This window comes from Toxorhynchites rutilus, chromosome 3 (assembly GCF_029784135.1).
Source record: "Toxorhynchites rutilus septentrionalis strain SRP chromosome 3, ASM2978413v1, whole genome shotgun sequence".
NCBI classification, from domain to species: Eukaryota; Metazoa; Arthropoda; class Insecta; order Diptera; family Culicidae; genus Toxorhynchites; species Toxorhynchites rutilus.
The window spans coordinates 25,038,251-25,053,616 of NC_073746.1; the positions used below are offsets into that span (position 1 = coordinate 25,038,251).

At 39.8% G+C, this 15,366-nt stretch overlaps 1 protein-coding gene across 4 annotated transcripts in view; it reads right to left on the reverse strand.

Annotated features, from left to right (window-relative positions):
- LOC129780161 (protein Shroom) overlaps positions 1-15,366 on the reverse strand; it is a 639,098-nt gene that overhangs the window by 302,457 nt on the left and 321,275 nt on the right. For all 4 annotated transcript variants that reach the window (XM_055788143.1, XM_055788142.1, XM_055788141.1 and 1 more), the window contains one exon: positions 8,194-8,402. In XM_055788143.1, the coding sequence (XP_055644118.1) occupies positions 8,194-8,402 (209 nt within the window). The remainder of the gene's footprint in view (positions 1-8,193; positions 8,403-15,366) is intronic.

A 15,366-nucleotide genomic window follows, 5' to 3' on the forward strand; every position in this document is an offset into this window, starting at 1 on the left:
GCTTATTTATCATCTAGATTTGTATGATCGTCTTCAAAATAAACCCCTTTTGAAGCAATACACTTATTCCAACGAATCCAATCCAGTCATCGAAACACTTTTTGTAGTTGTATTCAGGAATTGCCTTCAGTTCACCCACATTTTTTTTATGTCTGTCTTTAATACTGTCAAAAGGGGTCCCGCGAAGCTGTAATTTGAGATTCGGAATTAGTAAAAGATCACAGGGAACCATATCTGGAGAGTACGGCGCTTGTTCAATCACATTCGTGCCATTGTTGGTCAAAAAATCGTTCACAATGATCGATCGATGAACTAGTGCATTATTATGGTGCAGAATCCATGTGCTATCCTTCCACAAATCTGGCCGTTTGCGAAAAATTTTCTCTCCCAAAAAAAACCTCATAACGCCAAGGTGCGCCGTTTATTGAGCGTTTAGCTCTCTGGAAGGAATTCCGAACGGACAATACCATGAATATCGAAGAAAACAGTCAGCTTTACCATCACTTTGGATCGACTTCGACGTGGTTGTTTCGGTTTTGACTCTTTTGCATGTCATACTCGTCCATCCCCAATGTAATTAATGGTTGGATGAACGTGGGCTAAGAATTTGATCATTCGACCATGTCTTTAACCACTTGATTGAAACTTGAAACTTTAGAAGAAATTCGAGCTCTTTTGACACTAATCGTTCTGTGACTTTTTCCTCTGCCCAAAACATCAACCAAAATATGACGAATGGTCTCTTGAGATGTATTTAATTCACGGGATAGCCCTCCCAAACCTAAATGACAATCTTCAAGCACTATTCCATTTATTTCGTCGATGTTTTCATCAAGTTGAAGAGATTGATGGTCGTCCTTGACGTGGCAAATCGTTTATATCTGGACAAACTAAATGACAGATCATACTGGAAATTGACATTAAGACCACTGATAGTAGTAAAGGGTGTGTCACATCAAATTGCATCACGGAAAAAACGCTGTAGAAATTTAATTTTTAGGAATTATATCTTCAGCTTTCGCTTATAATCAGATAAGAGTGTATAGATCACGTTGGCCATGCTTCACTGTAAATTTTTCGTAAATTTGGAAAAATGTCGTCGAACGAAAAAGAGCGTCGTGAATTAATCCTGTGCACTCATTTCGAGAATCCGGAGTTGTCACATCGGGACATCGGTAAGATGCTGGGAATCGTCCAATCCACGGTCAGCAGAGTACTAAAACGATATTTCGAGAACCTAACCATCGACCGGAAGGTGAGGAACGGCAAAAATGGATGCTCCGTCAGTGAAAAAGATCACAAGCGCGTAGTTCAGCAGTTTAGACGTGATCCGAGAAGTTCGGTCCGGGATGTCGCCAATAAGCTGAATTTGTCAAGTTCATTCGTCCAGCGGACCAAGCAGCGGGAGGGCCTGCGTACATACAAGGTTCAGAAGGCTCCTAACCGCGACGAAAGACAAAACATGGTGGGGAAGACGCGAGCCCGGAAGCTGTACACCGAAATGCTGACGAAGCCGCATTGCCTGGTAATGGACGACGAAACCTACGTCAAAGCGGACTTTTGTCAGCTGCCGGGCCTGTTGTTCTTCTCCGCAGAGGACAAATTCAGCGTTCCGGAGGAGATTCGCAAGCAGAAACTAACAAAGTTTGCCAAAAAGTACATGGTGTGGCAAGCGATCTGCTCTTGCGGAAAGCGGAGCGCCCCCTTCGTGATGACCGGCACGGTAAACGGGCAGGTTTACCTTAAGGAGTGCCTACAGAAGCGCTTACTACCACTATTGAAGCAGCACGAGGGCCCGACCATCTTCTGGCCGGATCTAGCTTCGTACCACTATTCAAAGGACGTGTTGGAGTGGTACGAAGCCAACGGGATCACCTTCGTGCCAAAGGGAATGAACCCGCCCAACGCGTCGGAGCTTCGCCCAATAGAGAAATATTGGGCGATTATGAAGCAGGCCCTCCGGAAGAACCCAAAAGTTGTCAAATCGGAGGCGGACTTCAAGAGAAAATGGATTTCTGTTCAAAAAAAACTACAACCTGACGTTGTACAGAACCTTATGGACGGGGTAAAGAGGAAGGTACGAGCATACGGGCTTGGGCTCGAAGTATGAATAAAAAGAAAATGCCAAAAGTTGTTTAATAGTTTTTATTTTACTGTCTAAAATTTTCAAAAGGATCGGTCTACTGGGCGAATTTCTACAGCGTTTTTTCCGTGATGCAATTTGATGTGACACACCCTTTACCAACTTTGAAAAAAAAAAGAAAAATGTTAGGCGGGAAGATTTTAAATTACAAATTACTGGTATATATTTGACAGAATGTACAACTCGTAAGGTGTTCTCATTCACAGAAATCGGAAATTCAAAATTTATATATAGGAGAAGTATGTAATACGCACCCCTAAGCGAGAATGGATTTACCTTGACCGTGCTCTTATAATTTAAGGTAACAACTACGTCAGTACGTAGATTAGTTAACGCTCAGTCATCCGTAATCGTTCTGTATTTTAGATACTGAATAACAAAAGTGCTACGAATTTTATTTTGTAAGGCGCCCAAATTCTAAATTTCCAATCATACGGTGTTAAATGGCCCAGCAGAAGTATAATATGCCCATGAGTTGTTTCTCTCAGAGACTATAAAGTTCAGAGAAACCGCTTGTATGAATGAGAGATTCCATCAATCTATTCCCTTCATGCCCACCAGCGAGAGAAACCGTTCCTCCGGTGAGCGTGTTCTCCCAGTATTCGTGCATTAATTCTCCAGTCCGCGCTCTTGTTTTCCTGCATTCTCTGAGCACATAATATAGATGTCAGTTGTGAAGACATATTTTCGTTTTGAAGACATTTGATTTTGTGAAAACATACTGAGGTCATTTCAAGGTATGTGAAAACAATTGTTTGTTTGATTTATCGAACATGATTTAGGAATATCGTGATGGTTTGCTCATTTTTTGCTCATTATGATTACATTTGAAGACATTTATTCGTACCATGCAGAGATATTTGTAAAACTCATCTGGCATCCCCCACATACAAGCTATTTCTCTCATGAGAATGTTATCCGGGCGAAAGCGAGCAAATTGCCCCGATCGAGGGTATGTTGTACTGCCCGATGGTAAGCTGATGCGGAAAATATCAAATTGAGAAGGAAATGAATCCTTTCTTACCATTTTATTCATCTGAGATAATCACTGGGAACTCGACTCAATAAATATGACCCACAATGAAACACAAATTTCTGTATTACTCGAGAATTAATCAAGCGAATGAAACCAAATTAGGTATATGAAGGTTTTAGGGTGCAATAAATGTTTCTATGGTGGTTAAACACTCCACCTCCCTCTCTTAGAGTGGGCGGTCATACAAATGAAAAACAAATTTCTGCATTACTCGAAAACTCCTCAAACCAATAGAGCCAAATTTGGCATGTCAAGATTTTAGGAGGCACGAAACGTTTCTATGGTGAATACACACTCCTCCCCCTCTCTAAGGGGTGAAGAGGGGAGGGGTCTGTCTTTATTCTATCCTATTTTCTGCATCAAACATTTATTCCATGTAAAGGAGAAACATGTTATTTGCAAGTGGTTGAAAAATCTTGAACGAGAATTGTGTCTGAAAATAATCTGACATTATAATGATGAATTTTGGTAGAAGTACTAGAAGTACTAGAAGACAAGATAATTTTAAAGGATAGATTAGAAGATCAATCAATGAACAGTTCTGCAACTGGACCCATGAACGTGTGCTTATTAAGAAAACGTGAATGTGATTACGATAAATAAATTTTGGGTGGGACCCAAGTTTGCCGGGTCAGCTAGTTTATAATATTAAACATTTTCAAAAAAGTGACAGTCAAAACCAATGATAAAATGTTTACGTTAGCAAATTGTGTAAAAACCAAGCATCGTTAATTTTTCAGTTTTTGTAGTTGATTAAACTTTTTTGTTTGCTATTTGCATGTTAAGTACTAGAGAATGTAAGAAACTACAAAAACTGAGTGAAAAAAAAGATATTTTATGCAGAAATCTTCATTAAAATTAGTATTGAAGAAGCGTTCGGAATATGAATCAAGTTTCCACGCATGATTCAAATCCCGAACACTTCATTTTCAAATGTATTTTGTAATTTTATTGAACTTTAATTTTATAAATAATAAAATATAATAAAATAAAAATGATCTTCTTTGAAAAATTACACTCGCAGAAAAGCGGATTTCCCATGTTACCATCTTCGGTCCAATGAGCTACAAGGAGCCGAACTCTTAGCTATACTTTTATTAGTATATATCAACATTTTTCCTTAAATCTAGGGTTAATAAAGTAGGAAACCGATTACTCGCGGTCGACTCGAGATTCACTTGTTTAGTTGTACGTGTTTGATGTTGCACTTTACTACGGTTGTATTTGTGTCATGCACCACACACTGCATTTCGGAAGTAAGGGAGAGGCTTGGATGGGAAAAAGGATAGGGATGGACATTGGAATATGGAAAAAGGGATACTTGCTCCTTCTTCGCGCTGTCGGTCGCGAACAACCCATGAGGACAATATATTTCAACGAGGATCGAGGAACACAGTCACTAACGTCACTATTCATTTGGATGTAACGTACACATTTTCGAAGTCCAAAGGAATAATTTTTTGAATAGTTTTTTTACAGAACAATAAATTATCTGTATTTGATACCAAAGCATGTTTTGTACCTTTAACCAATCCAGAAATACAACTGTTTTGTGATTCCGGATTCTAAATGAATCAAACTTTAATCAACATTACGAAAGGAAACATCATGTGAAAGGTTGACTTCGTCTTCTAGTTGATTTTATTCTTTAACCTTACTCAAACAGTAAATAAAGTAATATAAGCTACGTTTCTGAGTTCTTTATTATGCTTCGATATAACGTACAATTCGATATGACGTAAATTTTGAAAGTAAAATGTACGCTATATCGAAGTTACCCTGTATTATCATTGAGAAACTCTCAAGATTAGCTTCTTTCGGCAAATCGAGAACCAGCTTCACAAAAGTGTTGTAGAAGTTTGTCAAAAATATATAAAAAATTAGAGGAGGTTGTGTTCAAGACACGACCGCATTGTTGTATTGTAGAACTACGCTGTAGTTTAATTCAAGTAGCTTGTTTATAACTGCGGATATTATTTTATAATGCTACGAAAAATTTGAAATAACCGTTCTACCAGTTTGGTCACCCTGAAATGTTTTTTTTTTATGGTAGAATCGTTTGACGATAATTGTTTGATGATTCATCCTTGTGTTCGCAGAACAATACATGCTCGCAGCGCAGACAAGCGCAGCTGTCATCCTTAGTGGAGAAAGTTTTACTACTGGCACGCGAAACCAAATCACGTACAAAATTTCAGAACGATATTTACTTTCTTGGTGACTAAATAAACGAAATAAACTCTATCTGTTAATCTCAACAACCTCGAAAAGATTAGCTCTGCTTCATTATGTCCTACATAGTTGGAAGCAATTTTGCGACTGGCACGCGACCCCGAATAAATTTATAACTTATTACTTATTACTTATTGAATAACTTGGTTTTCCCAAATAATTTTTTGATGCACAACCTTAACACCTGCTTCGCCATAGCGTCAGTTCAATGCATTGATGCAATGTCGAAGGCACCAACGAAGCCCTTATGATGCAGAAAACAAACAATTTTAACTACTCGGAAAAAAGGCTGAATATTTGTCAAATATGCGCCGTTTTGTTCGATGACTTGTTCCCAACGAGATGCCAACTTCATAATACCCCTGTTATAGAAGCTCGCTTCCTTATTGGCAAAAAACTCGGATAGCCAATTTTCACAGGCCTCTTTTGTGGCTAATTTCTGACTACCTAGCTCGTTCGCCATGGACAAAAACAGGTGGTAGTCACTTGGTGCAAGGTCCGGACTATACGGCGGATGCAAAAGAACCTCCCATCCGAGCTCCCGGAGCTTCTGGCGCGTCACCAAAGAAGTGTGTGGCCTGGCGTTGTCCTGATGGAAGACAATGCGGCCTCTGTTTATCAAAGATGGCCTCTTCTTCATGAGTGCTACCTTCAAGCGGTCCAGTTGTAGGCAGTACAGGTCCGAATTGAGCGTTTGGCCATAGGGAAGCAGCTCATAATAGATTATTCCTTGACAATCCCACCAAACACACTGCAGAACCTTCCTGGCCGTTAATGAGGGCTTGGCCACCGTCTGAGCCACTTCAGCGGGTTTCGACCACGATCGTTTGCGCTTCACGTTGTCGTAAGTGACCCACTTTTCATCGCCAGTCACCATCCGCTTCAGAAACGGGTCGATTTTGTTGCGATTCAGCAGCGATTCACATGCGTCGTTACGGTCAAAGATGTTTTTTACGTCAACGTGTGTGGCACCCATACATCGAGCTTCTTTGTGAATCCAAGCTTCTTCAAATGGTTAATAACGGTTTGATGACTTATCCCCAGCTCTTGGCCGATGCTACGGTTGCTACTATGCCGGTCTTTCTCGGCTAATTCAGCGATTTTGTCGCAATTTTCGACGACAGGCCTTCCGGAGCGTGGCGCATCTTCGACGACCTCTACACCAGAACGAAAACGTTGAAACCATCGTTGTGCGGTGGAAATGGAAACTGTATCGGGTCCATAAACTGCACAAATTTTATTGGCAGCTTGAGATGCATTTTTGCCTTTGTCATAGTAGTACTGTAAAATATGTCGGATTTCCTCTTTATTTTGCTCCATATTTGCGACACTATAACTCACGAACGACCTAACCAAACAAAACACTATCAAGGACTGTATTATAACGCACAAAAATACCTTTTCAACAAGCTATAGTATGACTAGATACAATGAATACAACTAGAACTACGCGCTTACAACGACACCTCGCGGAAATACCGCAGGACTTTTTTGACAGCCTAATATTTTCCTCCCGCTATTTCCCTTCCTTGTTTATATTAATCATTACGGCTGCATAATTTGCAACACCAAACAACCGTCAATTATAGCATAAGAAAATTAGGCGATTGTTGCATTTTTACAGGGCCAATGCACACGGGAGCAGATTCAAATGGGGTTTGAGCGTAGCGAAGATGCACTATTTTTACGTACGGGTTATGAAGCACGCACGTACGCACACAAATATCCATATATCGATGGCTTGAAGCAACTAATATACATACATTTATCTCCATTTTGTACTCATCTCAACAGAAGCCCTTTCTGTTGATATTGCCAGTCTAGATTAGCTTAGCTGTCATCCTTTGTGGAGAGAGTTTTCCTACCGTCATGCAAAACCAAACCACTGACAAAATTCCAGAGCTTTTATTTTTTATTTTCTTAGTGAACTGACGATAGCCTAGCTTGATGATTCCCCACACAATTGTGTAGCTCAGAACCTTAATTCAATGGCATCAGTTTGATGCAATGATTGCAATGCCAGAGACATCAGCGAGTGAGTAATTTGGTTGCGTCCACAGCTCAATCCGGAACGAAGACATGTGATGACGCAAAACAAGAAAGAACAAGCGATGTTCATTGCTTTGAATACAGAACGAGACTGAAAGTTTGCCTTCTTTCCTTGCTTGTTGAATTAGAGAGACTTTGAACTTCTTCAATTTATTCGTCTCTAACAATCAGAAAGGCTCTTGGAAAACTTTACTTTATCCATAATATTTCTCCTCCACCCCCATTGCCTTGAGAAAGGCATTGGATCCCTCGCCGTCCAGCTCGCTCAGAAACGATGTTGTTCAGTCGATTTCCTCACGAAGAATGAAAGTTTGCCTCATTGAGATCAACCGTTTATACTCTAGGCAAATATTGCCCTTCGTTATTCTTCTTTGCCTTTGTTCACGGAGACTTTACACCCTGCGGTTTCCCCTTCGTTGCTCGAAGATAACTTGCTCGTTTCGACAGCTCTGTTCGGAAAAGCACACAAATAGACAGAACAAATGTATGAGGAAATGGGAATGCTTCCAATTTTCATCAATTTTAATGTATAGCATATCAAACAAATCTTAGGGAATTTACAATTCGTTTGGTATGTAAATCGCCAAAATCCGTTCACGGCAAAAATAGTTATTAACTTTATTTCATAAAAAACGTTACCTGTTTTCTGATTTGGCCCCCCTAATGAAAGACGTAGTTCTACGTCAAAAAAAAAACCTCAAATATTCAACAAAATTCAGAATCAAACACTCACCAGCACTAGATAATGCGGACATGCTGGTCGCATGGCTTGCCTCGGAAACATCGCTCATCGACCCGAGCCATTTGAGCGTTTCCGTCGAGGAGGTGCTCTCGGAACTGTTGTTGTCGGCTATGCTGTTATTCGACGAGGACAACTGGAGATCCTGCTGGGACCAGTTGTGCGTCGAACGGGATAGCAGCAGCTCACTGTCCTGGCGTAGTCTGTAAAGAAAAGAAATGCAAGAAATACACGTTAGTTCAACTCAGAACTGCACGGAAAACCCTGAACTGCTGTTGATCGTTATAAATCATAAGCCCTTTCCACATTTCGATCTACTTCGACATCCATATAAGTCCATCCGATTGCGATACGGAATCCATTATTATTATTATTGAAAAAGCCAATGTTTATTGTTTGCATTTCGCGCGCGCATTGATTGGTACCTAGGGGCATGCGATACCGATCGGTGCGCGATAGTATCGGACCGTTGTGAAATTGCACCTCATAATATTTCAACCTTTTTTTTTTTTGTTACTCTCGCCACAAGTCCCCCCTTGTTGTTTACCATCCTCATCGTCATTTATCGCCAATCGGTCGTCGACGCGATCGTCGCGCGATCATTGTGTCCAATGTTTACAAAATCCAATTGCTCGCGAGCAAATATTTACCGTCAGCGCGGCGAGTGCTCCCCTTTTGTTGGTGTTGTTGCTCGTGCGACTTGACTGACTTGTGAATTTATTATTTGTTCATTTGGTTTCCGATCAACCGATGGCGCGATAAACTGTGAATGGAATTGGCGGCGGGTGCAACATTTATTGCGGTGAAGGGCCAGCAGGAGACGATTCGTGTGAAAGTGTGGTCTCGGGGGCTTCGGAAACCGAAATAGATCGATTTGGGTGCGAAAATTTTCAACGGTTGCATAAACTTGTCCTCCGAGGCAATCATGCAAAGTGGGCCAATTTGGAAATTCCTCGTACATCCGCGCGGGTCATTGCTGGATATTTTGTTGAGCGGAAAATAATGCGCCCATTCCCGATAATTGAGAAATACCGCCGATGGGCTGGGGCTCGGATGAAAATTACGTCAACGCTGATCAGAGTGAGCAGTTGCCACTGTTTCCAAGGTCAGCCACATCCCCAACTTTCCTGCGTGGACCTAACCTCTTCTCTCAACTCAAATTGCCCGGAGAAATTGCTGCACAGATAATTATCACAAATTTGCATCATTAGTTGTACTTGGACCACGAAACAAAATTGTTGCGCCCCATTCGGAAAGAGAAAACTATGCGCGAGCGGGGCGATTATTGCCATCGGCAGCGTTTTTCCATTTTTCCCACAGAACTGTAACTGACCTATCCATAAAAAATAATTACCATCATCGATGGCGGCTGGCAGCAAGCAGTACGGTTCGAACAGCACGACGCGGCGCGAGTCGTAAAATCGTTTTAAAAAAATCTTCATTTTCCCTCTTCACACGGCCCCACAACCGTTCGAGATTAGCCTCCCCCTCCCCTCCTCCGACGATTTCAGCTGTGTGATCCCTGGGGCCGTTTGGGCTTTTTGGAGCTATTATGTAGCCAGTTAGCTGGCTGGATGATCGTGTGATGATCATAATCGTTTCTGTGACGGTACTTTCTAGTTTCCCGTGTCTCAGCACCGTTTGCTGACGAGAGTAATCCCTTCGGAGGAGCAATCCATGTCGCCGAACCGCCGCAAGTCGTGGCCATAAGAACGTCCATAAACATAAACATTAAGATGCACACTTCGGTGAATCTGATCGTTTTGTGCCTCCTATACTCCTACTCCTCCCACTTCCTGCCTCAGGCGACGAATTGCAATAAAACTGGCTCTAAGTGATCATAAAGTTGCAAAAGTGTCATCGAAACGTCGGCAGACCGTGTGGTCTGACCTGGATCCCGGAATGGGGAGGGCTCCTGGAATCATGGATGGCTGGAGGAGCGCTGTAGCGTATTACATTGAAGATCACCGGAGCGAACAGTTCGCACTAATTAGCGAAACGAGTGGCGCCAGCCAGCCTAACCCAAATCGGTCGGGCGGTTTAAAAAATAGTATTTTTTTTAAATAAGCATAATCCTCAAACTCACAATTCAAATGAAAAAATGGATGGTTGCCGATTGCTGAAAACCGTTCAGCTGTTGGTAGAGTTCGATTCCTTCTCTGTTGGATATCACCCTTCGAAGAAGATTATTCTAAAATCTTTGATTATAAATTTAGCTGAATTGGGGTGGGTGGGTACTTCAGAAGTGGGCTTCATGGTACGCATCCGCGTACTTGACGAGAAATCATAGATCCATTGTCTCCGCCCAGAGAGTATCTGAGCAGAGTTCTAGTAGTGGTAGAGATTAAAGTAGACTGGCTACCCGATGAATGATGAAATGATGAGATCGAATATAGTCTATACCGATCGGTGGTTTATTCGCAACTGACTCTGCTCTTAACATCTTCTTCTTCTTCTACTTAAATGGCTCTAACGTTCCTAGAGGAACTTCGCCGTCTCAACGTAGTATTACTTGCGTCATTTTTATTAGTACATAGTTGAGATTACTATGCCAAATAACACGCCTTGAATGCATCCTGAGTGGCAAGCTCTAGTACACGCGTGACCACAATGCAAGTCGGAGAAAATTTCTTTGACGAAGAATTCCCCCGACCAGAACGGGAATCGAACCCGAACCCCCGGCATGATAATGTGTAACGTTAACCACTCGGCCACGGAGGCACATTCCGTACCTTATTTATACGATTGGCCCATAGTCATTTGAATAGCTTATACTGCCGTTCTGCCGATTTTCACTTTTCTTCATAAAACATTGTTTTTATGCATAATCTTACGGAAAAACACAGAAAACCATATAGTTTATTCCCACCTTTAAAAAAACAACATCAAGCTCAATTGTCTCATGTTGATATTCTATTCATAACTATTCCACCATGTATTGTTTGTAGATCCATATCGAATAAGTCGGTTCAAGTATGAGAATTTCATGTCACACTTTCAGCAGGCCTAATGCACTTTTTTCTTATTTGGAAGAACGAACTAATTCACAAACAAATAAGGAAAAGTTTAACAGAACACGTGCACACATTGTTAGCGAATGCCCAAGATTTATATTCTTCGAAGGTGTTGCAGATCACTCATTTCTTCATAAAACGATGTAAAAAACACAAAAAAAATATTGTTTGTTCCTAGTATATCAAAAAACAACATCAAGTTCAATAGCCCCATATTGATATTCTAGGCATAACAGTCCCACCATGAATTTTTAAACCCGTAATCAAGCTTGATTGATTCAGTGAGGGGATCTCATCACATTTCATTGAACAATAGTATAGTGCTTATAAAAAACCCGGTTTATTGCTAAATTGAAATTAGGGTTAAAGCTTTTGGTACACAAATATGCGAGAAAACATTGATTGCATTTTGGAACATGGGACAACTATGCGTAGAACGGCAGTATAATTGCGATTGATCCTGTAGTCGGGTTCCTTCTCGAATGTTCGCTATAAACAATACGCTTTGTATAGCGGTTTCGTTTCCATGCGTTCCCTATTCCGTGACAATTCTCTTGTTATTGTTATGATTGTCTATCCGTTGTTTTGTTGTGATGTTGTGTTGTGTTTTGTGAGTGATAAGTACTGAGTGTTTTGTATTGTGATTGATGTAAAATGTTTAATCCTTTTGTAGGTAATTGTAGCTGGATGAGAAGGTATGTGAATAAAATTCGCATGTATATCTGCTCTAATTGTTTTCGTTTTACAGGAGCGAATTCCGGATGCTGTTAAAGAGTTTTTATAGTGTTCTTAGTGTAGTTTTTGTGTGTTATGTTATTATGTTACGTGCAATGAATGGTCTACTGAAAAAATATGTGTTTTCCTTTCGATATCCGCGTCTGGGACGTAACGCCCATTTTTGGCGTAGGACTACGTCTTTGATTTCTATATACTCTTCGAAAAATGTAACGAAAAATGAATAGATTTCAAATGCATATTACGCAGAATCTTTCTTGCGATATATGTTATCATAACCATTAGCCGGCAAATTCATCCAGCCATTTTTTCGACTAAGACCTCAAACAGAGGAAATAGTAAAACAAGTGAGCAATTTAACGAATGAAAGATGCATGTTTTGCAAGCGAAGCAAAGGAAAATAATGTATTATGCTTTCTTTCCTTCAGCTTGGTTCCCGTGAATGTTGTATGCAACACAAAATTGTGTGCAATAATTTTTTTTCCCATTAACATCATATTACGTTAATCAATGACAATCAGGGTTGCCAATAATATTTTTCAAAAAACTGGAATATTGCTCTTAAAAAAACTGGAAGAAAACTGGATCCTGTAAAACAGTTTTATTTTAAAAAGATCAGCTTTAAAAAAAATGTTACCCATTCAAAGGATTGAGAAATTAAATTGCTTTCGAAACTTCGTGTAGCTTTCAAATGTAGTTTATAAAATAGCGAAATAAACAATTGATTATTCATATCATTCGAGCAGATTAAAATGACGTTTCCAATTACTTGAACGTTGTTGTGAAACAATATTTGAGGATTATTTTTCAAGAACCTCTAGAAAATACGGTTTTATTTGGGTACAACTTGAAAAATATCATATTTATTGATTCATGTACACCATGTCCTTCATGTTCAGATTAATTGAGGTGCATGGAGACACGGAATCTCCCTTCAATTCTCAGTTGTTTTTTTTTCTAACGCGAATTTTGATTTCTGTAGTGTTCCTTCTGACCATATTCGTTGCTATCTTTTTCTCAGTCGCGAAAAATGTAGAATAAAAATAACCAACCTTCGGTATGATGTTTTTGCGTGGTTTGTTTCAACTCCCGTTTGTTAACATTCGAACGTGGACATTAGAAATTGCAACAAATGAGAGCTGAACAACGCGATGGGCATAGCTGTCAATCTGACGTCACCATGAACTGATTTATGCAGTTGTAATATGTTTTAAAATTTTGGAATAACTTTTTATCAGGTCCCACAATATTATTCCAATACTAAAAAGACACTGCTCAAGTGTTGCTTTGGTATTGAAATTATAAAATATTGGCATTGAAAAGTTATCTCTCTCCATTGTTGATATTATTCTTTGTTTTGTTCAAACCAAAATTTAGTATCAGAATCAAAATGGGGTATCCTTAAATATTTCCTCCTGTTCGAGAATGTACTTTTGGGAAAATATCCATAGTATGCATACTTGCTAAATAAAAGTTATAGTGTTCATGTAATTTATGCAAAGTATTCCATTCTTTGTTTTTCAGAGGCTTTAATCTTTACAGTTCATTCGCCTCTAATGCAAAATATACATTTTCTTTTTTTTTTAAATATGCATCAAAGAGGAGAGTGAGGATCATGGGTAATATTAATGCTATTCAGAACTAAAAATGCTTGAGAGACCATGAGAAATTCATATCAAGTAAATGTGAATGGAAACAAGATTACTTGGATTTTATGATCATATCGATCAGAGTCAATGGAACACATTTGATGATTATAAAAACTCAAAGCCAGCATAGCACAACGGCTATATGAACTTATTTGAGTAAGATTTCTTATTATGAACATCGCCAGTAGTGGATGAAACGGTAGTTCAATTGGTCTGAACTTCAGAATGTTTTGGAGGGCCTAGAATATATGATATTTATATAAATTCAAAGACAGTGTAGCACACTGTATTGAATTCGGAAGTGTAAGAAAGAGAAAAATAACACTGAGTTAAGGGCGTGAGTAAAAAAAAGATATTGGTTCGATCGACAATAATTGTCAAAAAACAAAACGGGTCAAGGGATAGGAAGGATGAGTGAGGGATATTATTCATACTTTTTGAATTTTTTTCACATTAAATGGGTAAAACTGAAGGACACATATAAAAAAACTGGATAAAACTTGATATTATTTAGAAAAACTGGAAGTTTTTAGGATTAAACTGTTTGACTGGATCAAGAGAAAAAACTGGAAGAATTCAGTTTAAACGGGAACATTGGCAACGCTGATGACAACATATTTTTTATACCGATCCACATATACTTTACCATTCCACCCTTTTATGAGTCTCACTGATATTCATTATTCATTTTCAGTTAGACAGTTGAACCTGATGCCAGAAGCTTATATTGTTTTTTGATCGTTAAAACTCGGTTGACAGTTACGAGTACATGAGGGCCATCATTTGGAGTTTCTAAAAGAAATTACATCGAAAACATTGTTCCGAACAATCACAGTCCTACGTCAAACTTATATCCGTGCCCCTTGTCTCAGACCCTTCTACTTTTTTTTCTTAAAAATACTCTTCTAGCTGTATTATTCTTACGCACCGGATTGTGATCCTGAACAGGACCTTCTTCGTCCAAAAATTGTCTGCCGACTGTTTAATTATCGTTCGTGAAAGTTGTCGGTAGAGTGTAGCATGGTACTGGTTTCGACATTTGGAAGCCCCTCGTTTCGTTATTTTGAAATTCAGATCCAACACAATCTCTCCTGTATGGATCTGGGATTCTCTCTTCTTTCTATGTTTGTATGGGATGAATGGCAGCGCGAGTGCCGCTCCTGTTTTCGTATATGAGCGACTAGCCATTATGGGTGCGGAATTTGACTCGGCTGCGGTGTTTTAGCCAAGACATTCACATACCAATACACCCTAAAGAGTCATGCTTTCCTTTTTTAACTTTTTTTTCGCTTGGGCATTTCCTCCAAACAGCAGAGTCTTTCGGCGGGGGTTTTCTTGTTCTTGGAACCTTAAAAACCCGGCAAGCGACTTGATTTGAACTGGGAGGTTAAAGGTGATCGCCCGAGAATGTTTTAATATGAGACCGATGTAGAGACAAGGGAACTTGGCATTACTAGCGTTATTATTACCTTCGTTAATAATTACGTAGTTCCGGTATTCCCGGCAACAGCGACAAGCGAACCGGAAGCTAGAGCTGCGCATCGTCCGCCCAGCTTGGAGAAGGAGCCGCCGCCGCGTTACCTCACATAAAACCACGGTAGTGAGTACCCTCTTCCTTATTCCTAAATAACATGCGCATGTAGGATAAGAGAATTTTGAACGAAACACTATACAGGCAAACCTTTGTTTGTGCGGGGGATAGGGACCGCACAAAAAAAATCGCATAAAAAATCGTGCAAAACTTCACCAGTAGCTTTAAAAAATCGTGT